The 17,699-nt window shown below is 34.5% G+C and overlaps 1 protein-coding gene across 21 annotated transcripts in view; it reads right to left on the reverse strand.

Moving 5' to 3' along the window:
• The window catches only part of LOC105833808 (molybdopterin synthase catalytic subunit), a 123,295-nt gene that overhangs the window by 31,705 nt on the left and 73,891 nt on the right, over positions 1-17,699 (reverse strand). For 17 of the 21 annotated variants that reach the window (XM_036287621.1, XM_036287609.1, XM_036287620.1 and 14 more), the window contains one exon: positions 4,435-4,520. In XM_036287621.1, the coding sequence (XP_036143514.1) occupies positions 4,435-4,520 (86 nt within the window). Of the gene's footprint in view, positions 1-3,672; positions 3,827-4,434; positions 4,521-17,699 lie in introns of all 21 variants that reach the window. The other 4 variants (XR_004963469.1, XR_004963468.1, XR_004963471.1 and 1 more) reach the window with 1 other exon arrangement.

Consider the following 17,699-nt stretch of genomic DNA (forward strand, 5'->3'; position numbering starts at 1 on the left):
TTCCTTTAAGCAAAAAAATTATTGGATGGTTCAACCTAAGTAATACAAGAAAAAAATCACAAATTATAGATAAAACTTTTAATCAAATTCAACTTAAGTGGTATGTACTTTTGGATGGTTCAACCTAAGTATTATATACTAAGTGTGTCAAATTCAACCTAAATAATATATACTAAGTGTGTCAAATTTAACTTAAGTAATATATATTCCTGAAATTAAAGTTTATACTCACACACACAAAATAACTTCTCCACAAAAAATAGTGATATCTAAATATTTTGCGCCAATTATAAAAACAAATATTTTTATAGAAACTGAAACATTATTATTATTCTTTAGCCAGTTTTTATAATACAAAACAATTTTTTAGATTTGATACTATAAAATGAGAGTATTACGTTTTTTTTCTCTTTACAAAAGTAATGATATATATAGAACATGCGCCAAATATAAAGTAGATGTTCATACGAATTAGAACATCTACTTTGTTTTTCTTTGGCTAGCATTTATAGTTTAATTTTTTATTTAGTCCGTATCAGAGATTCATATTGAGATTGAATTGAAATGTAACCAATTAGTTGGTCAAATTCTAATTCAATCTCAATCTCAATCTCTAGTCTGATATAGCTTTGATTGTTTTAAGTTTGTCTTTAGATACAATTTCGTTAATTACGAAGTATTTTAACAATAAACTTAAGAAAATTCTTAAATATAAGATTAAACTATAAATATTAGCCTTTTGTATTAAATTATTGGCTGCTGTCCGCCGAAACAAGGCTGCTGTGCGCCTGCAAAGAACAATTGTCAGGAAGCATATTGGCAAGAAATAAAAGAGATAATATTGAGCTGGCAAATAAGTTTTAATACAAATAAATTATAAATATTACAAATAAATACTTTACTACAAATAAATATTTTACTACAAAAACTTGACGCTGCTAAACCGAATAATTTGCAAGCTCTTTCTTTTTCTTTTGTAGGTGCATCTGAATGTGCGCGCGCGCGCGCGCGCGTGTGTGTGTGTGTGTTTAGTATATAACTTAGTTTATAAAGAAGCGATTTACTTAAGTTTAGTATATAAACTTAGTTTATAAAGAAGCGATTTATCTTTAAGGGGTTACACCAACCTAGACGGTCGAAAAACAGGCCTAACTTTGATATTTTATTCCTCCTAAACGGGTAGTGGGAATTAAATGAAATTTTGGGTGATTATTGACTTATGTTTCGACAATATAAAAAAAAATTTTTTATTAAACAATGGCGACGGAAAGCAGAAATATGGCCGCCGACACACATTGAGGTTTGGAAAAACGCATTTTGCGGTGACCACTGTCTCGTCTAAACGATCCATCTGAAACAAAAAAACAAAATGGTGTTTTTAAGTTAACAGTAGTGGTTTGTCGGTGACGATCGCCGATTGTCGATTTTATCGTTTGTTACAAAATGGCGATGAGTTGAAGTTAAAATTAAAAAGAAAAAACGAAAAATTTTTGTCCTTTTCATTTTTTTATTTTTTAATAAAGACCGATTTAAAAAAAATAGATCGTCACCGACAAAAGAATGTTTCTGAGAGTATTGTGTAAAAATTTGAAAACGATCCATCCATTAGTTTTTGAGATCTGGTGGTCACCGACTTTGAAAACCATGTTTTGAGAAAAACGCGTTTAAAGTTTCAAGTTTAGTTCTACTATTGTTAATAGCCAAATTTTGCACTTTACCTCTAGTCGACCTGGGGCCATATGAGATTCCTTCCACATCAATAACAGCAGTGCTTTGTGAAGACTTTTATTGACAGCGAGCAGTCTTTTCTTCGCGCGTCGCCTTCTGCGCTCGTACTTCGGCCACATTGATGCGCGCTCGGTCTTGATTTTCGCAATATGTAGCACAATTCTTTTATTATCATTAATAAATATGCGGCAGCATCTTCATTAAATGTGTATGCAGCAATATTGGCAGCAATTTGCACAACGTGTGCACCGCTGTGCTGCACTTTTGGCGCTATGCGCCAAATCAGATTGTTCAAACTTTCGTTAACGTTTTGCGTAAATCCATCGACGCATTTCTCCAGTAAATTATCACTAGAAAGTTGTTTTCAAATATTGGACGAATGGCTTTAATCACATCATCGTCCAGTGGCGATTTATGTTGATATTGCTCCAATTCGAGCACTCGAACGCTCGATCCCGTTTTACTCAACTCTCTGTAATTCCGGCATTTTTTCAGATATCAACATAAAACTTTCAGGATATATTCTCGAAACTTGAAGCTTCAAGAAAATGTAATTTAAAAAAATCGATTTTTTTTTCCGCTAGGTTGGCGTAACCCCTTAAGGAAGCGGTTAATATCTGCCTCTTGCGTACGTACGTTTTCTTTCTCTCTCTCTCTCTCTCTCTCTCTCTCTCTCTCTCTCTCTCTCTCTCTCTCTCTCTCTCTCTCTCTCTCTCTCTCTCTCTCTCTCATGAGTGCGTGTGTCATATGTATTAGTATGTAAGTATTATTTTAGTATATAAGTTAGATTGTAAGAAAATAATTTTGTATTAAAGCAAATTATTCGGTTTAGCAGCGCCAAGTTTTTGTAGTAAAATATTTATTTGTAGTAAAGTATTTATTTGTAATATTTATAATTTATTTGTATTAAAACTTATTTGCCAGCTCAATATTATCTCTTTTATTTCTTGCCAATATGCTTCCTGACAATTGTTCTTTGCAGGCGCACAGCAGCCTTGTTTCGGCGGACAGCAGCCAATAATTTAATACAAAAGGCTAATATTTATAGTTTAATCTTATATTTAAGAATTTTCTTAAGTTTATCGTTAAAATACTTCGTAATTAACGAAATTGTATCTAAAGACAAACTTAAAACAATCAAAGCTATATCAGACTAGAGATTAAGATTGAGATTGAATTAGAATTTGACCAACTAATTGGTTACATTTCAATTCAATCTCAATATGAATCTCTGATACGGACTAAATAAAAAATTAAACTATAAATGTTAGCCAAAGAAAAACAAAGTAGATGTTCTAATTCGTATGAACATCTACTTTATATTTGACGCATGTTCTATATATATCATTACTTTTGTAAAGAGAAAAAAAACGTAATACTCTCATTTTATAGTATCAAATCTAAAAAATTGTTTTGTATTATAAAAACTGGCTAAAGAATAATAATAATGTTTCAGTTTCTATAAAAATATTTGTTTTTATAATTGGCGCAAAATATTTAGATATCACTATTTTTTGTGGAGAAGTTATTTTGTGTGTGTGAGTATAAACTTTAATTTCAGGAATATATATTACTTAAGTTAAATTTGACACACTTAGTATATATTATTTAGGTTGAATTTGACACACTTAGTATATAATACTTAGGTTGAACCATCCAAAAGTATATACCACTTAGGTAGAATTTGATTAAAAGTTTTACCTTAAATTTGTGATTTTTTCTTTATACTACTTAGGTTGAACCATCCAATTTTTTAACATCAGTTTTCTGAAAAAATTGTCGCGGAAAACTGTGATGTCGTGGAACATGTAATAAATTTAGAAAACACGTATTTCTTAAGCAGGTTTCCCGACGTGTTTCCTTTCCAAATGCGGAAATAGAGAAAATTATTAGAGATATGCAGGAGAAAAGGGTGTAAGAAATTTTCAAGAAAGCATGCTCAACTCTGATTGTGAGAAGAAGATACCATCCAAAGGACCTTCTTCGTGTTTCGGTATCAGAGCTGATGCCATTCAGTATTCCGTTGCAGCAGCTCGGGGTAGCGCAAAGAAGCGTCAGGAGTTCGTGCCTCCCCCCTTAATTGGTCGAGACAACAATTCTGAAAAAGGGGGGAGGGGCAGTGTTACAAGTGTCGCCCGTATAATGCTCGGCCGCGTGAGTCAGCTGATCCAGCAGATCACAAAGCGTTGTTGTTAGTGATGGTTCTCGAGCTGTTAAGCTCGTATATTTGTGTGTGCTCATATAAATTCCGTTTTTCTTCCTAACGCGAGTGTTATTTCCCGCGAACAAACGAGAATTCGAGTGAGTGCGTAGACAATGTATAGAAGCAAATGAGTGACAAGAGCGAACGCACTTTTAATACACAATTTTAACGCAATGATAATATTGATCTGCTGGACCAGCTAACTCGCGCGGCCGAGCACCATACCGGGCGATGCATGCAACAATATTATTTATTACAGTTTGGACTACCAAACGTCGGGAAGAGACTACCAAATACCACCAAACGACTACCAATCAAATAGTTATGGTTGTTATTAAATTTTAATTGTGGAGGAGGGGGAGCAACTTCACACAGCTGTTAAACAGATAGTTGTGCATACAGAATAAATGTCGTTTGGACGTCTATACGATGCCAAATTGTTACTTGGGAAATGCAAAATTAGTTACAAAAAAATTAAATTGCATATTATTTTGTATCATTACCTTTTACATGGCTTTTGGAATCCTTGCGTCGAATAAGGATGGCATCTACTCTTGCACAAGAATTTTCGTTATCATTACTTTTTTCGCTGTAAACATATTATTTAGATATAACAAATAATTGTAACTTGTGTAAATATATAAACATCTTACATAACTAGAATTGGAGACACTACTTCATAAAAGTAATGCGTTACCATTATTCGTTACTGATTTAAAAAAGCAACATATTATTATTATTATCATTACTATTATTTAAAAAATTATAATGCGTTATTTTTTCTTACTTTTTTACAATACTAAAAGTAATTAGTTTTAATATTTTACAAAGATTTAACAATCACCAAGTTTACTTTTTTATATTGTCCAATAATTTTTCTTGAATAATATATGTAATAATCTTGTATATTATAACAATCTTACTGTATTGTACATAAACAAGATTCGTATAAACATAATGTAAACAATACGTAAATAAATCAGACAGACGTAATCTTGATATCTGTAATACAACTTTTTTTTATAATACAATATATGTGCATAGTTTTGTGCCCGTTAGATTGATAAGGGAAAAAATTCGTTCACCCCCAACCCTCTCCCACCCTCCCATCTACGCACGCACGCAAGCAGCATGCACAATTGCGCACACACACTTCAACTACGAACTTTATTAAACTTTTGCAAGCGTGTCAAAATGCGTCCTTTTTAGTGCGAGACCGAGCTTCAATTCATTGTTTATCCGCGGTCAACTCACGACAGCTGACAACGATCTTCTAAAAAAATCAATATATTGATCGGTCAGGACAGCTAACTAATCTAGCGAGCACAACAATATATATAACGTTAACTATAGATTTTAAACCATTTTTTGCGGTAATGAATACTGCATTCTAATAATGATATTGTGTACTAAACTTAATTTTAAAGAATTTAAAAGAAATAGCGTAATGAGCACCTGAGGGCATCGTTCATACTGAAACCAACTTCAGTTAAAACCCCTGTCATTAAGCTTTAAGAATCGGTGGGTGTCATTTATTCGAAGTGTAAGCAACATATTTTTTTAGCATTAAATATGTCAAGTTTTGTGCCAACAAAACGCAATTTGCAGAAAGCGTTACTTTTTTGCTTCCATTTGAAGAAATCTCGACAACTGAAAGTCTTCGTTTGCTGTCCAAGACTCATGGGGATTGTGCTCCATCGATTTCAACTTGTGAGTACTGGTTTAGACGATTCAAAAGTAAGGATTTTTTTATTTTTTCAGAAAACAAAAAGCGCCCTGACCAACCGAAAAAGTTTAAAGACGAACAATTGGAGGCATTGCTGGACTGTCAAACGCTTAAAGAATTGGAAAAAGCATATATTAAATGTGACTGAAATGGCCGTCTCTAAACGTTTGAAGTCGATAAATACGTCAAAAGACACGACAAAATAATTTTCCAACATGACGATTCTCGGCCACATGTCGCTAAACCGGTCAAGGAAATGCTAGAGCTGCTGGGATGGGATGTTCTATTACATCCGCGCGCGCGATATTCGCCAGATATTGCTCCTTCTGATTATTACTTGTTTCAATCTATGCAGAACCACCCTTCCTCAGTTCTTTTGAAGATATCAAAAAATGACTCGATTCATAGAAAGCCTCAAAAGACGAGTCATTCTTCTGCCGAAAAATCCATCTTTTACCAAAAAGATAAAAAAAAGTTGTAGCTAAAGATAGACAATATTTTGAATAACATGTACTTATCACTTTGTTTTAAAATACGTTTATTTTCACAAAAAATTCTTTGAAATTAAATTTTAGTACCTAATATTAATGATTAAAAAAAGAAAATTTTGATACAATTTGCTTTTACAAATTACAATCTAATTTCTATAAAGATAAGTCTATTTATAGAAGCAGATGGGGTAGGATGGTTTTTTAATATCACCTAGATCTATAGACTGACTTCACTTTTTTGATATAATTTAAATATTACATTTAATTTGACAAAAAAACAGCGCAACAGTATAATAATACTGAACTGTTTTATCAAGTCATACAGTTAAAAAAAAAATTTTTTTAAAACATCAACAAATAATAAATGTTACTGTGCGATTGTGTCACTATCTTTACTTGCGCTACTAATGGGGGAAAAAAAAAAAAAACTTATCTGAAACTTAGTTTTTAAATTATTAAATGAAATAGTTGTCATATTACGGTACAAGAAGTTGGCAAGGGCGGCGCAACTTACCGTCAGACGCGGGACGCTTGTATGATCAAGCAACGTCTATACGTAAATACGCGCGCATACATGTTCGCGTCTAACAGTTGCGCAGCGCTTGTCTACCTCTTGTGTACCCAACCCGTAATATGACAACTATTTTTTTTTTTAATAATTCAAAAACTAAGCTTCAAATAAAGTTTTCAGAAGAGAAAAATCGTCTCAAAATTAAGTCAGGAATACAACATTTTAAGGACAAAAAAGTGATTTGAGATCACCCAGTATACTGAGAACTTTGAACATTTGCCAAACAGTCGAATACAATTCACTGGACAGTCTGCGTAACTCATACGATCCAAGTTTGCATTCCACTTTTTAAAATAAAATAGTAAATGTTTTTAATTCCTTATGGTGAATAAATATTTTACGGCATTTTTATTAATTTTAATTAAATTTAATTTTGTTCTGTAATAGAAAAATAGAATAAAAATAATCGGTAAAAAATGTTTAATTTTATTTTATTAAAGTCATATATTTTTTTTCTTTTGTACTCTTTGTATTCTTTAGGCTAATACTTAGCATAAAAGCATTTAAAGCATAAAATTTGGAAACACCATGAGCATCTTATGAAAGCTTCTTTATAGTTGCACGGTTTTTGAAAAGAAAAAGAATACAGGAAAACATAAATCATTCGCATTAAAAAAAACAATACTTTCTTCAAGTAATTTTAAAGCAAATCATGCATATCTTATCATTGGGCTAAAATCAGAAACGTTTAATTGATGTAGAATTAGAGAATGTATTTTAATTGCATCCTCTCTCGAAGCTATTTCACGTTGACTTTTTAAGTTTGCTTTGCATCAAATTTAAAATAACCAACGGAAAAATACAAACACAAAGATCGGTAATTATTTAGTTTAGGGGACACCGCGCCGATAACCTTGACCTTGATATATATTGTCAAGGACATGATCCTAAGTAACTTTTTCTTATAACTTAATCGGCGGTCATAGTTAAAAAGTTATTGAGAAAGAAAACTCGTGTAGATCAAAACTTTTTAGCAATTTTTTTTTTGCTTAAACTTCTAGGAAATCTTCCGTAGAATATAAAAAAAATAGCAAAAACCGATTTGAGACTTCCTTTTATGTTATTTCCGTTAAAAAGCGAAACGGTCGCTCTGAGCGGAGAGTGTATACGGCATGCGGTGGGCGCTTAACCGTCGATATTTTTTATAACGATGAAAGGAAGAAAAAGACAGAAGAAAGTGCAAGTTTCTTTATATTTATTTGTTTGTTTGAGTTTAACGGTCGTGTTAACTTTAAATGCGTTTTTCTTGAAACGCTAAATTTTTCGCGCCGGGACGGATTGCTCGAAAACTACTCGACCGATTTCGATGAAACTTTCAGTGAATATTCTTCAACTTATTAGCCATTGCATGAAACTCTCCAAATTTTAATTTTTAACGTTGAACAAAACTTATGAGCAATTATTCATTTAAAAAAAGTCAATTCTTTTTTAAAACATTGTCGTTTTTGCAATTTTGTAAATTTGAATAATATTGGAGGTTTATGCAATGCGTTTTGACATAAATTAAAGAAATAATTTTGGATTTTCTATTTTAGACCATTTTTGCGGATTCCATTTGTCCCGCCGCACTTTGCCATTTTTGAGCCGCCATTGCTAGCTTATTTGTCGATATTTACTAACAAAAAAATTATATCTTATAATTAGTAATGTCAATAAAAAACACAAAATTTCAAATGATTTCATCCATTAATTCTTCTTCCAAAAATTTCTAAAAAACAGGTCATTTACACAAGTTTCCTCTCTTAACAAAAAAAGTTGTATAAATACGATACATGATATCTCTGTTTTACTTAATGTTGCAAATCCATGTGGTGCAGAGAACCTGTGAGCCGGGTACAAGGAAAGGGCTTTGCCCTTCCCCTACATCTCCTACATCCCCGCATTAATTTTTATAAAGCACGCATAAATTAATAGATTTTCGGTAAAAATGCCGAATAGGGGACCCAGTTCCAATAACCTTGATCTTGACATATGTTGTCAAGATCATAATCCTGAGTAATGTATAAAAGGTTTTAGCCGTCTCACTCATGGTTTATTAAAAGGTTATAAACAAGAAGTTACATAAATTACATATAATTTTCCAAAACTACATGTTCATAAAGATCACGTTTTGCACGAAAAATTATGAAGTTATATAGTATAGAGAATGCGTGGGCGGGAGGGGTAGAGCCCCTGCACCCCCTCTCCGTAATTTTTCCTAACCCAACCAATTTTATGTCGCTATTTCGTTAATGCGAAAGAATTGAAAATGAACAACATGGATCTTGTGAAAGTCACAATCCCATGTGGTACAGTGCAAGCGTTTATTAATATTACGGTAAAAGTGCTGAATGTGTTTGCGACTTTCCACGCCAAACAAGCTCCACGCTGTTCGTTTCCAATGTTTCGCATTATCCAAATAGCGACATAAAATTCGTTGAGTTAGAGTTAGAAAAAATTACAGAAAGGGGGTGCGGGAAGAGGGGCAAAGACCCTTCCCCGCCTACACGTTCACCTTTGCACCTCCCCGCGCGTGCGTGTGCGTGCGTGTGTGCGTGTTGTTCTATTCTATTCTGTCTATAAATATTTTTCAAACTTTTTTTGTTGATTTTTTAACAAACAATGACCGCCGATTAAGTTATAAGAAAAAGTTACTTAGGGTCATGTCCTTGATAACGTATGTCAAGGTCAAGGTCGGCGCGGTGTCTAAAGTTTAGGGGGATTATTAGGGGGGTTCTTATAACTTAATTATTTAGTTTAGGGCCTAAACTAAATAATTACCCAAAGATCTTTCGCAAAAATCTCCTTTAAAATATTAAAGTATAAAATAATGGGTAAATATACCGATCAAGGAGCCCGCCCCGATGACCTTGGCCTTGACATATGTTATCCCTCCTGAGTGACCTTGAAAAGATTTTAGCCGTCGCTCGTGATTCGTTAAAAAGTTATTAACAAAAAAAGTTTCATAAATACGACACATAATTATTCAGTATAGGAGTATATTAGATGAGTTTGTAACTTTCCATGTGTAGCGAGGTCCATCCCCTCTGCTTATACAGCGAAACGACGTCCACGCTTGTAGTTTACCACAAGGGTTTGCGACATTAGATTTGAAATTGTGGTTAAATAGCGAATTTGAAATGTTTAGGTTAGGTTAGGTTAGAAAAAAATACGGGAAAGGGGTGCAAAGGAAGAGGCAGAGCTCCTCCCCCGCCCACGCGTTTTCTAAGAATAACCTAACCAGTTTTATGTCGCTAAAATTTATCCCATTAATAATAATGTTATTGAATAAAGTATTTATGTATTATACCATATGGATTTTTGACTTTCTACGCAAAGCAAGATCCATAAACATCTTCTCCTATTTACAACGCGTGAAAGTCGCTGCTTTAACAAAATACAATTAACATATACATCTCTACAAAAGATCCACGCTGTTCGTTTTCAATGTTGTCACATTATCCAAATAGCGACATAAAAGTGGTTGGGTTATTCTTAGAACGCATGGGCGGGGAAGGGCTCTGCCCCTCCCCCTGCACTCCCTCCCCATATTTTTTCCTAACCCAAACATTTTAAATTCGCTATTTGACCACAATTTCAAATCTAATGTCGCAAACCCTTGTGGTAAAGTACAAGCGTGGACGTCATTTCGCTCTGTAAGCAGGAGGGAGTGGACCTCGCTACACGTGGAAAATTGCAAACTCATCTGATATACTCCTATACTAAATAATTATGTGTCGTATTTATGAAACTTTTTTTTCTTAATAACTTTTTGACGAATCTTACGAGCGACGGCTAAAATCTTTTCAAGATTACTCAGGAAAGTAACCTTGACAACATATGTCAAGGCCAAGGTCATCGAGGAGGGCTCCCCTGATCGGTATATTTACCAAACAATGTTAAAAACATTAAATACAAAGTTGTTTAAAATTGGTTGTAATACGTCAAACTTTAAAAATCAATTAATAATTCAATAATGCACATCCACAAAAAATAACAAATACTCTGTGCTGGTATAAAGACTCAGCAATTCTTATATATTTTGAGTTGTTAAATACGAATCTCATGTCAAAATATAATCATCCAGGACAAATTTTCAATCTAGAGTAAAAGAATGGGTGCGCGATCGAGAGCAGATTTGTAGTGCTGGCGAGTGCAAGTGCGCGTCGCGGGAAGCGCTACATTTTGGAGGCTCGTCCTAAGAAACGTCATGGAGACAATGAGTTCTTCGGTGGATGTAATGGGAGAGGGAGGTCGTTCTCTTCAACGTATGTCGGTGAAAAGGAGGCGCAGTGATACTTCGGAGCTCTCTGCGAGTGCAACCACGCCGGAATTTCAAATCTTAATGGACAAACTCCGGCAAATGCGCGACGAATAGGCGCGGCAAGAATTTATGAAGACGCTGCAACGCCGAGATGAGGAGGTCCAACGTCTTCGAGAGAGCGTGCAGCAACTCCAAGGCGTACGCAAGGTGCAAGAGCGACAGGAAAAAAAAAGTAAAGTCCCTCCAATAATTTTTTTTCTCGCGAGAATGGGAGGACGGACAATCTCGCCGAGGGAAGAATTCGCGCTGGACTTGGATATAAGCTGAAGCTGGATACGTTTGATGGGACGATTTCGTTGCAAGAATTCCTCTCTCAATTTGATTTCATTGCAAACACGCATTCGTGGAGTGATTCAGAGAAGACATTTTGTGCCTTAGAGGAAAGACTCGTTCGGTTTTAGAGTCTTTGGAAAATTTTGGTAATCTGGAATTTGGGAAGCTTGTTTCAAAATTAAAATTACGTTTCAGAGGATGAATTCTGTAAATTCGTATTCTCTTTTTACAAATCGGAAACAAAAGTTCGGGAAGAATTTCGCGACTTTCGGGGTAAAATTAGAAAAACTCGTGCGTTTAGCGTATCCGAAATGCCCTTTTACGGCATTCCGTAATAAAATCGCGTACGCGCAGTTCATTTTTGCGCTCGCGGACGGGTTTGTAAGAAGAATTCTACAATTAGAGGGAGTAAACTCTTTGAAACTCGCAATAGAAAAGGCTAAAGCAGTTAAAATTATACAAAGGGACAATTTTGATAGGCGTAGTGAGTACATAAGGGAAAATCAGAAAGAAAATTTTGGAAAGCAATGCGCAAACGGGAAACGAAAAAAAAAGAATAAAGAAAAACGAGAAAATTTCGTGGAAAAAAAGAACGAGCGTAATGGAGAAAACTTTAAAGTAAAAGCGAATGGAGAAAACTTTAAAGAAAAAGCACAAACGGGAAAGAGTGTTGGTCGTGCGGGAAGGACAGTTATTTCCGTTTTAAGTGTCCGGAAACGGAGGAAAATGCGGAATAGTCGATCTCGTCAAGGTGAGGTGAGCTCGTGTAAATGATACTCCGAAAAATTTTGTAAAAAAAATTTGTTAAAAGAGTTAAGGAAAATTCTCAGGATTTTTGTTTTAAAAGGAAAGCAGATACGAAAGATTGTTTATTTAGAATTGGCACCATGGGCTCCGACGTTTTCTTGATAAATAGTAGACTCGTCGGAAAAGAAAAAAGAAAATTCGAGAGAAGAACAGTTGTTTGTGTTATCCAACGGAGGAAAAAAGATCAATTTTATTTACGGTTTGTATGAAAGTTCATTGTGGTCGAGATGAACGACGATTGTTTGTTGAATGCCGATTTCTTGGAAATGTTAAATTTAGGAGGAATTTTTGCGGAAATATTAGACTTAGAAAAATTCGGAAAGGGAAAAATTTTGAATTGTAGTCAAATAAAAAATTCCTCCGAGAAAGTTGTTCCTAAAATTGTGAAAGAAGTTCATAAGAGTAATTCAAAAAATTTGGACAAGAAACAAAAAGAAATTTTTATCAATTTCTTGAGAAAATTTTAGAACGTTTTTACTATAAACATAGCAGCTGATAATAGTTATGTTGTAGCTCATAAAATAAATGTGAAAGATTTTCCTCCCATTAAGCAGGTTCCACGATATATCCCGCTCCTTTTGAGGGAGAAAGTAAACGGAATTTTAGAAAAAATGAAGAAACAAGAAGTTATAGAAAAGTCTCACAGTCCGTGGGTCTTTTCAACAGTTCTGGTTAAAAAAGAAGATAGATCAATAAGATCCTACGTTGATTATCATAAGTAAAATATTGTTACGATGAAGGATCGTTTTCCTCTTCTCAGGATAGATGATATTCTAGATCAATTATCTGAAAATACTCGGTTTACGACGCTCGATCTTAAGAGTGGATATTGATAGATTAAGATTCGCAAAGAATATAAGGAAAAGACAGCGTTTTCTATAAGTAGGGATTTTTGGCAATTTACTGTGACCTTTCGGATTATGTAACGCTCCCGCAACTTTTGAGCGGATGATGGAAAAGGTTCTCGAAGGAATTTTAAATAAAATCTGTTTGATTTACTCAAATGACGTTATTATCTTCGGAAAAAATTTCATAAAAATATGAAAGAACCTGAGGTTAGTATTTCAAAGGTTGAGATTGGCGAATCTAAAGGTTAATCTAAAGTGCGTTTTCTTTGGTAAAAGAATTAAATATTTGGGCCATGTGATTTCAGCGAAGGGTATTTTTACTGACCCTGAGAAGATTTCGGCGATAAAGAATTGGCCAGTTCCTCATAACAAGAAACAAATTGTGGAGCTTTTTAGGTTTTTGCTCTTATTGTAGGAGATACGTCAAAGGATTTTCTTCATTGGCAAAACCTCTCTATGTTCTTACAGAAAATCAAGTTAAATTTTCATGGGATGAAAAATGTCAGGTTGCGTTTGAGGAATTAAAGCAAGTATTGTCTTCGTGACCTGTCCTCTTTTCCTAAAGGGGAGGGGAAATTTATTTTGGACACCGACGCGTTCTAAATCGAAATTAGCTAAATTTTTTCCCAGAGACAAAACGGTAAGAAAAGGGTGATAACTTATTTTAGCCGTGTTCTCAGCAAAATAAAGATAAATGATTGTATAACCCGTCAGGAACTTTTGGCAATAGTCGACTCTTTAAAATCTTTTCGTCATTATTTGTTAGAGCGGAAGTTTATCATCCATATGGATCACATTTCCCTTAGATGTCGTTCAGAGAGCTTAAGGGCAATTAACTCGTTGGCTTGAGAAACTCCAGGAATATGATTTCGAGCTAGTTCATCGGAGGGGGATGGTTTATAAAAACATTGATGGTCTCTCAAGATGGGAGTGTGAAACAAAGGGTTGTGTTTATTGTAAAAATATTGAGAAATTTACTGAGAGAACGATAAATACTGTGGCTAGGATAATTTTAACCGAGGAAACTCTTAAAAAATAACGTAAAGATCAAATGGAGAATATTTCTTTGATCTATCAAAGTAAGAAAGTAGAATTACGTCCTTCACATTCGGAGTTAGCCCCAGAGGATATTTCAGCTCAGCTTTATTGGTCATATCGGAAAGCTTTAACCTTAAAAAACGGAGTGTCACATAAGAGATGGGATGCACCTAATTTTTATTCGAAGATATTCCAATTAATTGTCCCACGTAAACGGATAAAGGAAATTCTTGAGAATGCTGCTTCTGGCTGCTTACATTTCGGAGTAAATAAGACTTTAGAAAAAATCCACAGGCGTTTTTATTGAGCTACTTGCAAATAAAATATTGAGAGTTGGACTTGTAAATTTTGCATTTCTAAGAAAAGCCCTTCAAGTAAAAAAAGTTTCAAGTAAGTTTTAATGTTAATGTTTTTATACTGCTTGAGGATGTTTCGTTTTCTTTAAGTTACTTTACGTTGCGGAAATAAACGACCTTTGGAGGGTGACACAGACCGTTTGGTTTTCCTGAGAAAAATCCTTCACTAAAATCCGTCTCGCTCACGATTTTTAAGCGTGGTTTTTCCGTGAGACGAAAAGTAAATGCCAAGATGGGGATAATCCTCTTGTAACTGAACGGGTCCATATAGTTTATCCCATCCCTCCAAAGAACAAAAAGGAAGGACGTAAGACTCTTCGGGAAGAAGAGGATCGCGAGAAGTTAAAGCAACGGGAAGATCTCAGCAAGGAACTCTGTGAAGTCGATGTCATTGCTCAGGAAGCTGATCATTTCCAGAAAAAAGATGATGGAAAGGCGTTCGGAAGTAAAATGAAGTTCGGGTCGGGTGCAGCTCGAAAATCCTTGGCGCCAACTAGAGAAGAACGGCAACAACGAGGAGACAACGTCACGTCGACCATCTCGCAAAACGAGAACACATGTATATGTATATTAGCATAAGGCACTGTACATATTAGCTTAGGGACCACAATGTTTCATTATAATAAAGATTAGCAATTTAAGAGAACATCACTTGTCTTTATTTCACGTCCGCCGCCTAAACTCTGAATCCCACAGCTATTCATAGCAAAACGGACCAATTACGATTGGCGGTTATAAGTTCATTATTAAAAAATTACTCAACTAGTTTCTTCTACTGTCAAGTTCTGATTTTAATGTCCGTTTTGGGTCAATACATTTAAGGAGTTACACCAACCTAGACGGTCGAAAAACAGGCCTAACTTTGATATTTTATTCCTCCTAAACGGGTAGTGGGAATTAAATGAAATTTTGGGTGATTATTGACTTATGTTTCGACAATATAAAAAAAATTTTTTTATTAAACAATGGCGACGGAAAGCAGAAATATGGCCGCCGACACACATTGAGGTTTGGAAAAACGCATTTTGCGGTGACCACTGTCCCGTCTAAACGATCCATCTGAAACAAAAAAACAAAATGGTGTTTTTAAGTTAACAGTAGTGGTTTGTCGGTGACGATCGCCGATTGTCGATTTTATCGTTTGTTACAAAATGGCAATGAGTTGAAGTTAAAATTAAAAAAAAAAACGAAAAATTTTTGTCCTTTTCATTTTTTTATTTTTTAATGAAGACCGATTAAAAAAAAAATAGATCGTCACCGACAAAAGAATGTTTCTGAGAGTATTGTGTAAAAATTTGAAAACGATCCATCCATTAGTTTTTGAGATCTGGTGGTCACCGACTTTGAAAACCATGTTTTGAGAAAAACGCGTTTAAAGTTTCAAGTTTAGTTCTACTATTGTTAATAGCCGAATTTTGCACTTTACCTCTAGTCGACAATTCTGGGGCCATATGAGATTCCTTCCACATCAATAACAGCAGTGCTTTGTGAAGACTTTTGTTGACAGCGAGCAATCTTTTCTTCGCGCGTCGCCTTCTGCGCTCGTACTTCGGCCACATTGATGCGCGCTCGGTCTTGATTTTCGCAATATGCAGCACAATTCTTTTATTATCATTAATAAATATGCGGCAGCATCTTCATTAAATGTGTATGCAGCAATATTGGCAACAATTTGCACAACGTGTGCACCGCTGTGCTGCACTTTTGGCGCTATGCGCCAAATCAGATTGTTCAAACTTTCGTTAACGTTTTGCGTAAATCCACCGACGCATTTCTCTAGTAAATTATCACTAGAAAGTTGTTTTCAAATATTGGACGAATGGCTTTAATCACATCATCGTCCAGTGGCGATTTATGTTGATATTGCTCCAATTCGAGCACTCGAACGTTCGATCCCGTTTTACTCAACTCTCTGTACTTCCGGCATTTTTTCAGATATCAACATAAAACTTTCAGGATATATTCTCGAAACTTGAAGCTTCAAGAAAATGTAATAAAAAAAAAATCAAATTTTTTTTTCTGCTAGGTTGGTGTAACCTCTTAAGTAATTTACCCGTGGATGGACAAGTTTGTGAGAAAATTAATCTTCACTAAAAAGGTAACGAATTTTATAAATTTGATAACAAGGATCTGTTTTCTTGATATTTTTAGGGGAAAGTTAATTTCAAAATCAATCCTGATGAGTTTATAATTATTTTGTTCTTTAAATTTTTCAGGAGATTGAGTTAAAAGTTTATCTAATTCAGTAATTAATCTCAGAGAATCGCGATTTGAGATTATTGCTTGATTTATTTGATATCTCAATCTTTTAATTCTTACACATTTACCATCATTTTTGGGCATTAAATATTTTATAGTTAGATTAATATTAATAATACTTAGTTGCCACACCTGAGGAAGAGTCAGGATTCAAATCTGTTGCCACGCTAACGTCAGCGACAGGACCCGAAAGATCTGTCTCAATGCTCTCGGCAGCGACAGAGTTTGATTTGATTTGTTGCCACTCGAATAGCAGCGACAGAATTAGAAAGGAGCTTAAATGATCTTGAAAGAGAAATCAAGTTAATTACCTTTATTCCGAAAATCTGATTTCGAAACAACAAATCCTAAGGTTTAAGACTCGAGTGATGCTACAGGCTAACTGCAGATCAAGAGACTCGTTCGGTAAACTAAGATTTAAAAATTCCGACAAAGATCGAGACTAAACCGTACTGAGCTGAACAATACTCAGTTTAAGCGTTTTGATTTCCTTATTCATATTTATTTTCCCTCTACCTTTTTTCCCCTACGCAAACTTAATTCTTAGTGGAGGAGGAAGGTTTTGTCTCAGGGTGTAACCCTATGCTCTATCGATTTTGATTCCGATATCGACCCGCACCTGGTATCATCAGTAATCGAATAAGAAATCAATACTCATGCATTGCAATATCAAGCTTCAGTTTAAAATAATTATTGCAATTTAAGTTTTAATGTTCCCGCGTACGTTACACTACTAACAATATTTATTAGAATGCAGTCTAAAATATAATATATAATACATAATATTTAAAAAAAATATAAAATATAAAAATATATAAAATAAAAAATTGATAATTACATTTTCGCTTCAGTGCATCAAAAATAGTCCTTTTCTCATGTGTCACTTCACATAAAGCAATCAATATTTCGACGCACAGGTAGCAAAAAATATCCTAATATGTGCAAATCAACTATTGCCCGCCCGTGCGAGTGGACACATGAGCCTTCAGCTAATGATCGAAATTGTCAGTATATACGAGCAGCCTTCAACTCGTGTGTCCATATCCTGTACTTACGGGCAATTAATCGATTCAGCGCACTAATTACACAAATATCT

This window comes from Monomorium pharaonis, chromosome 5, assembly GCF_013373865.1.
Source record: "Monomorium pharaonis isolate MP-MQ-018 chromosome 5, ASM1337386v2, whole genome shotgun sequence".
Classification (NCBI taxonomy): Eukaryota; Metazoa; Arthropoda; class Insecta; order Hymenoptera; family Formicidae; genus Monomorium; species Monomorium pharaonis.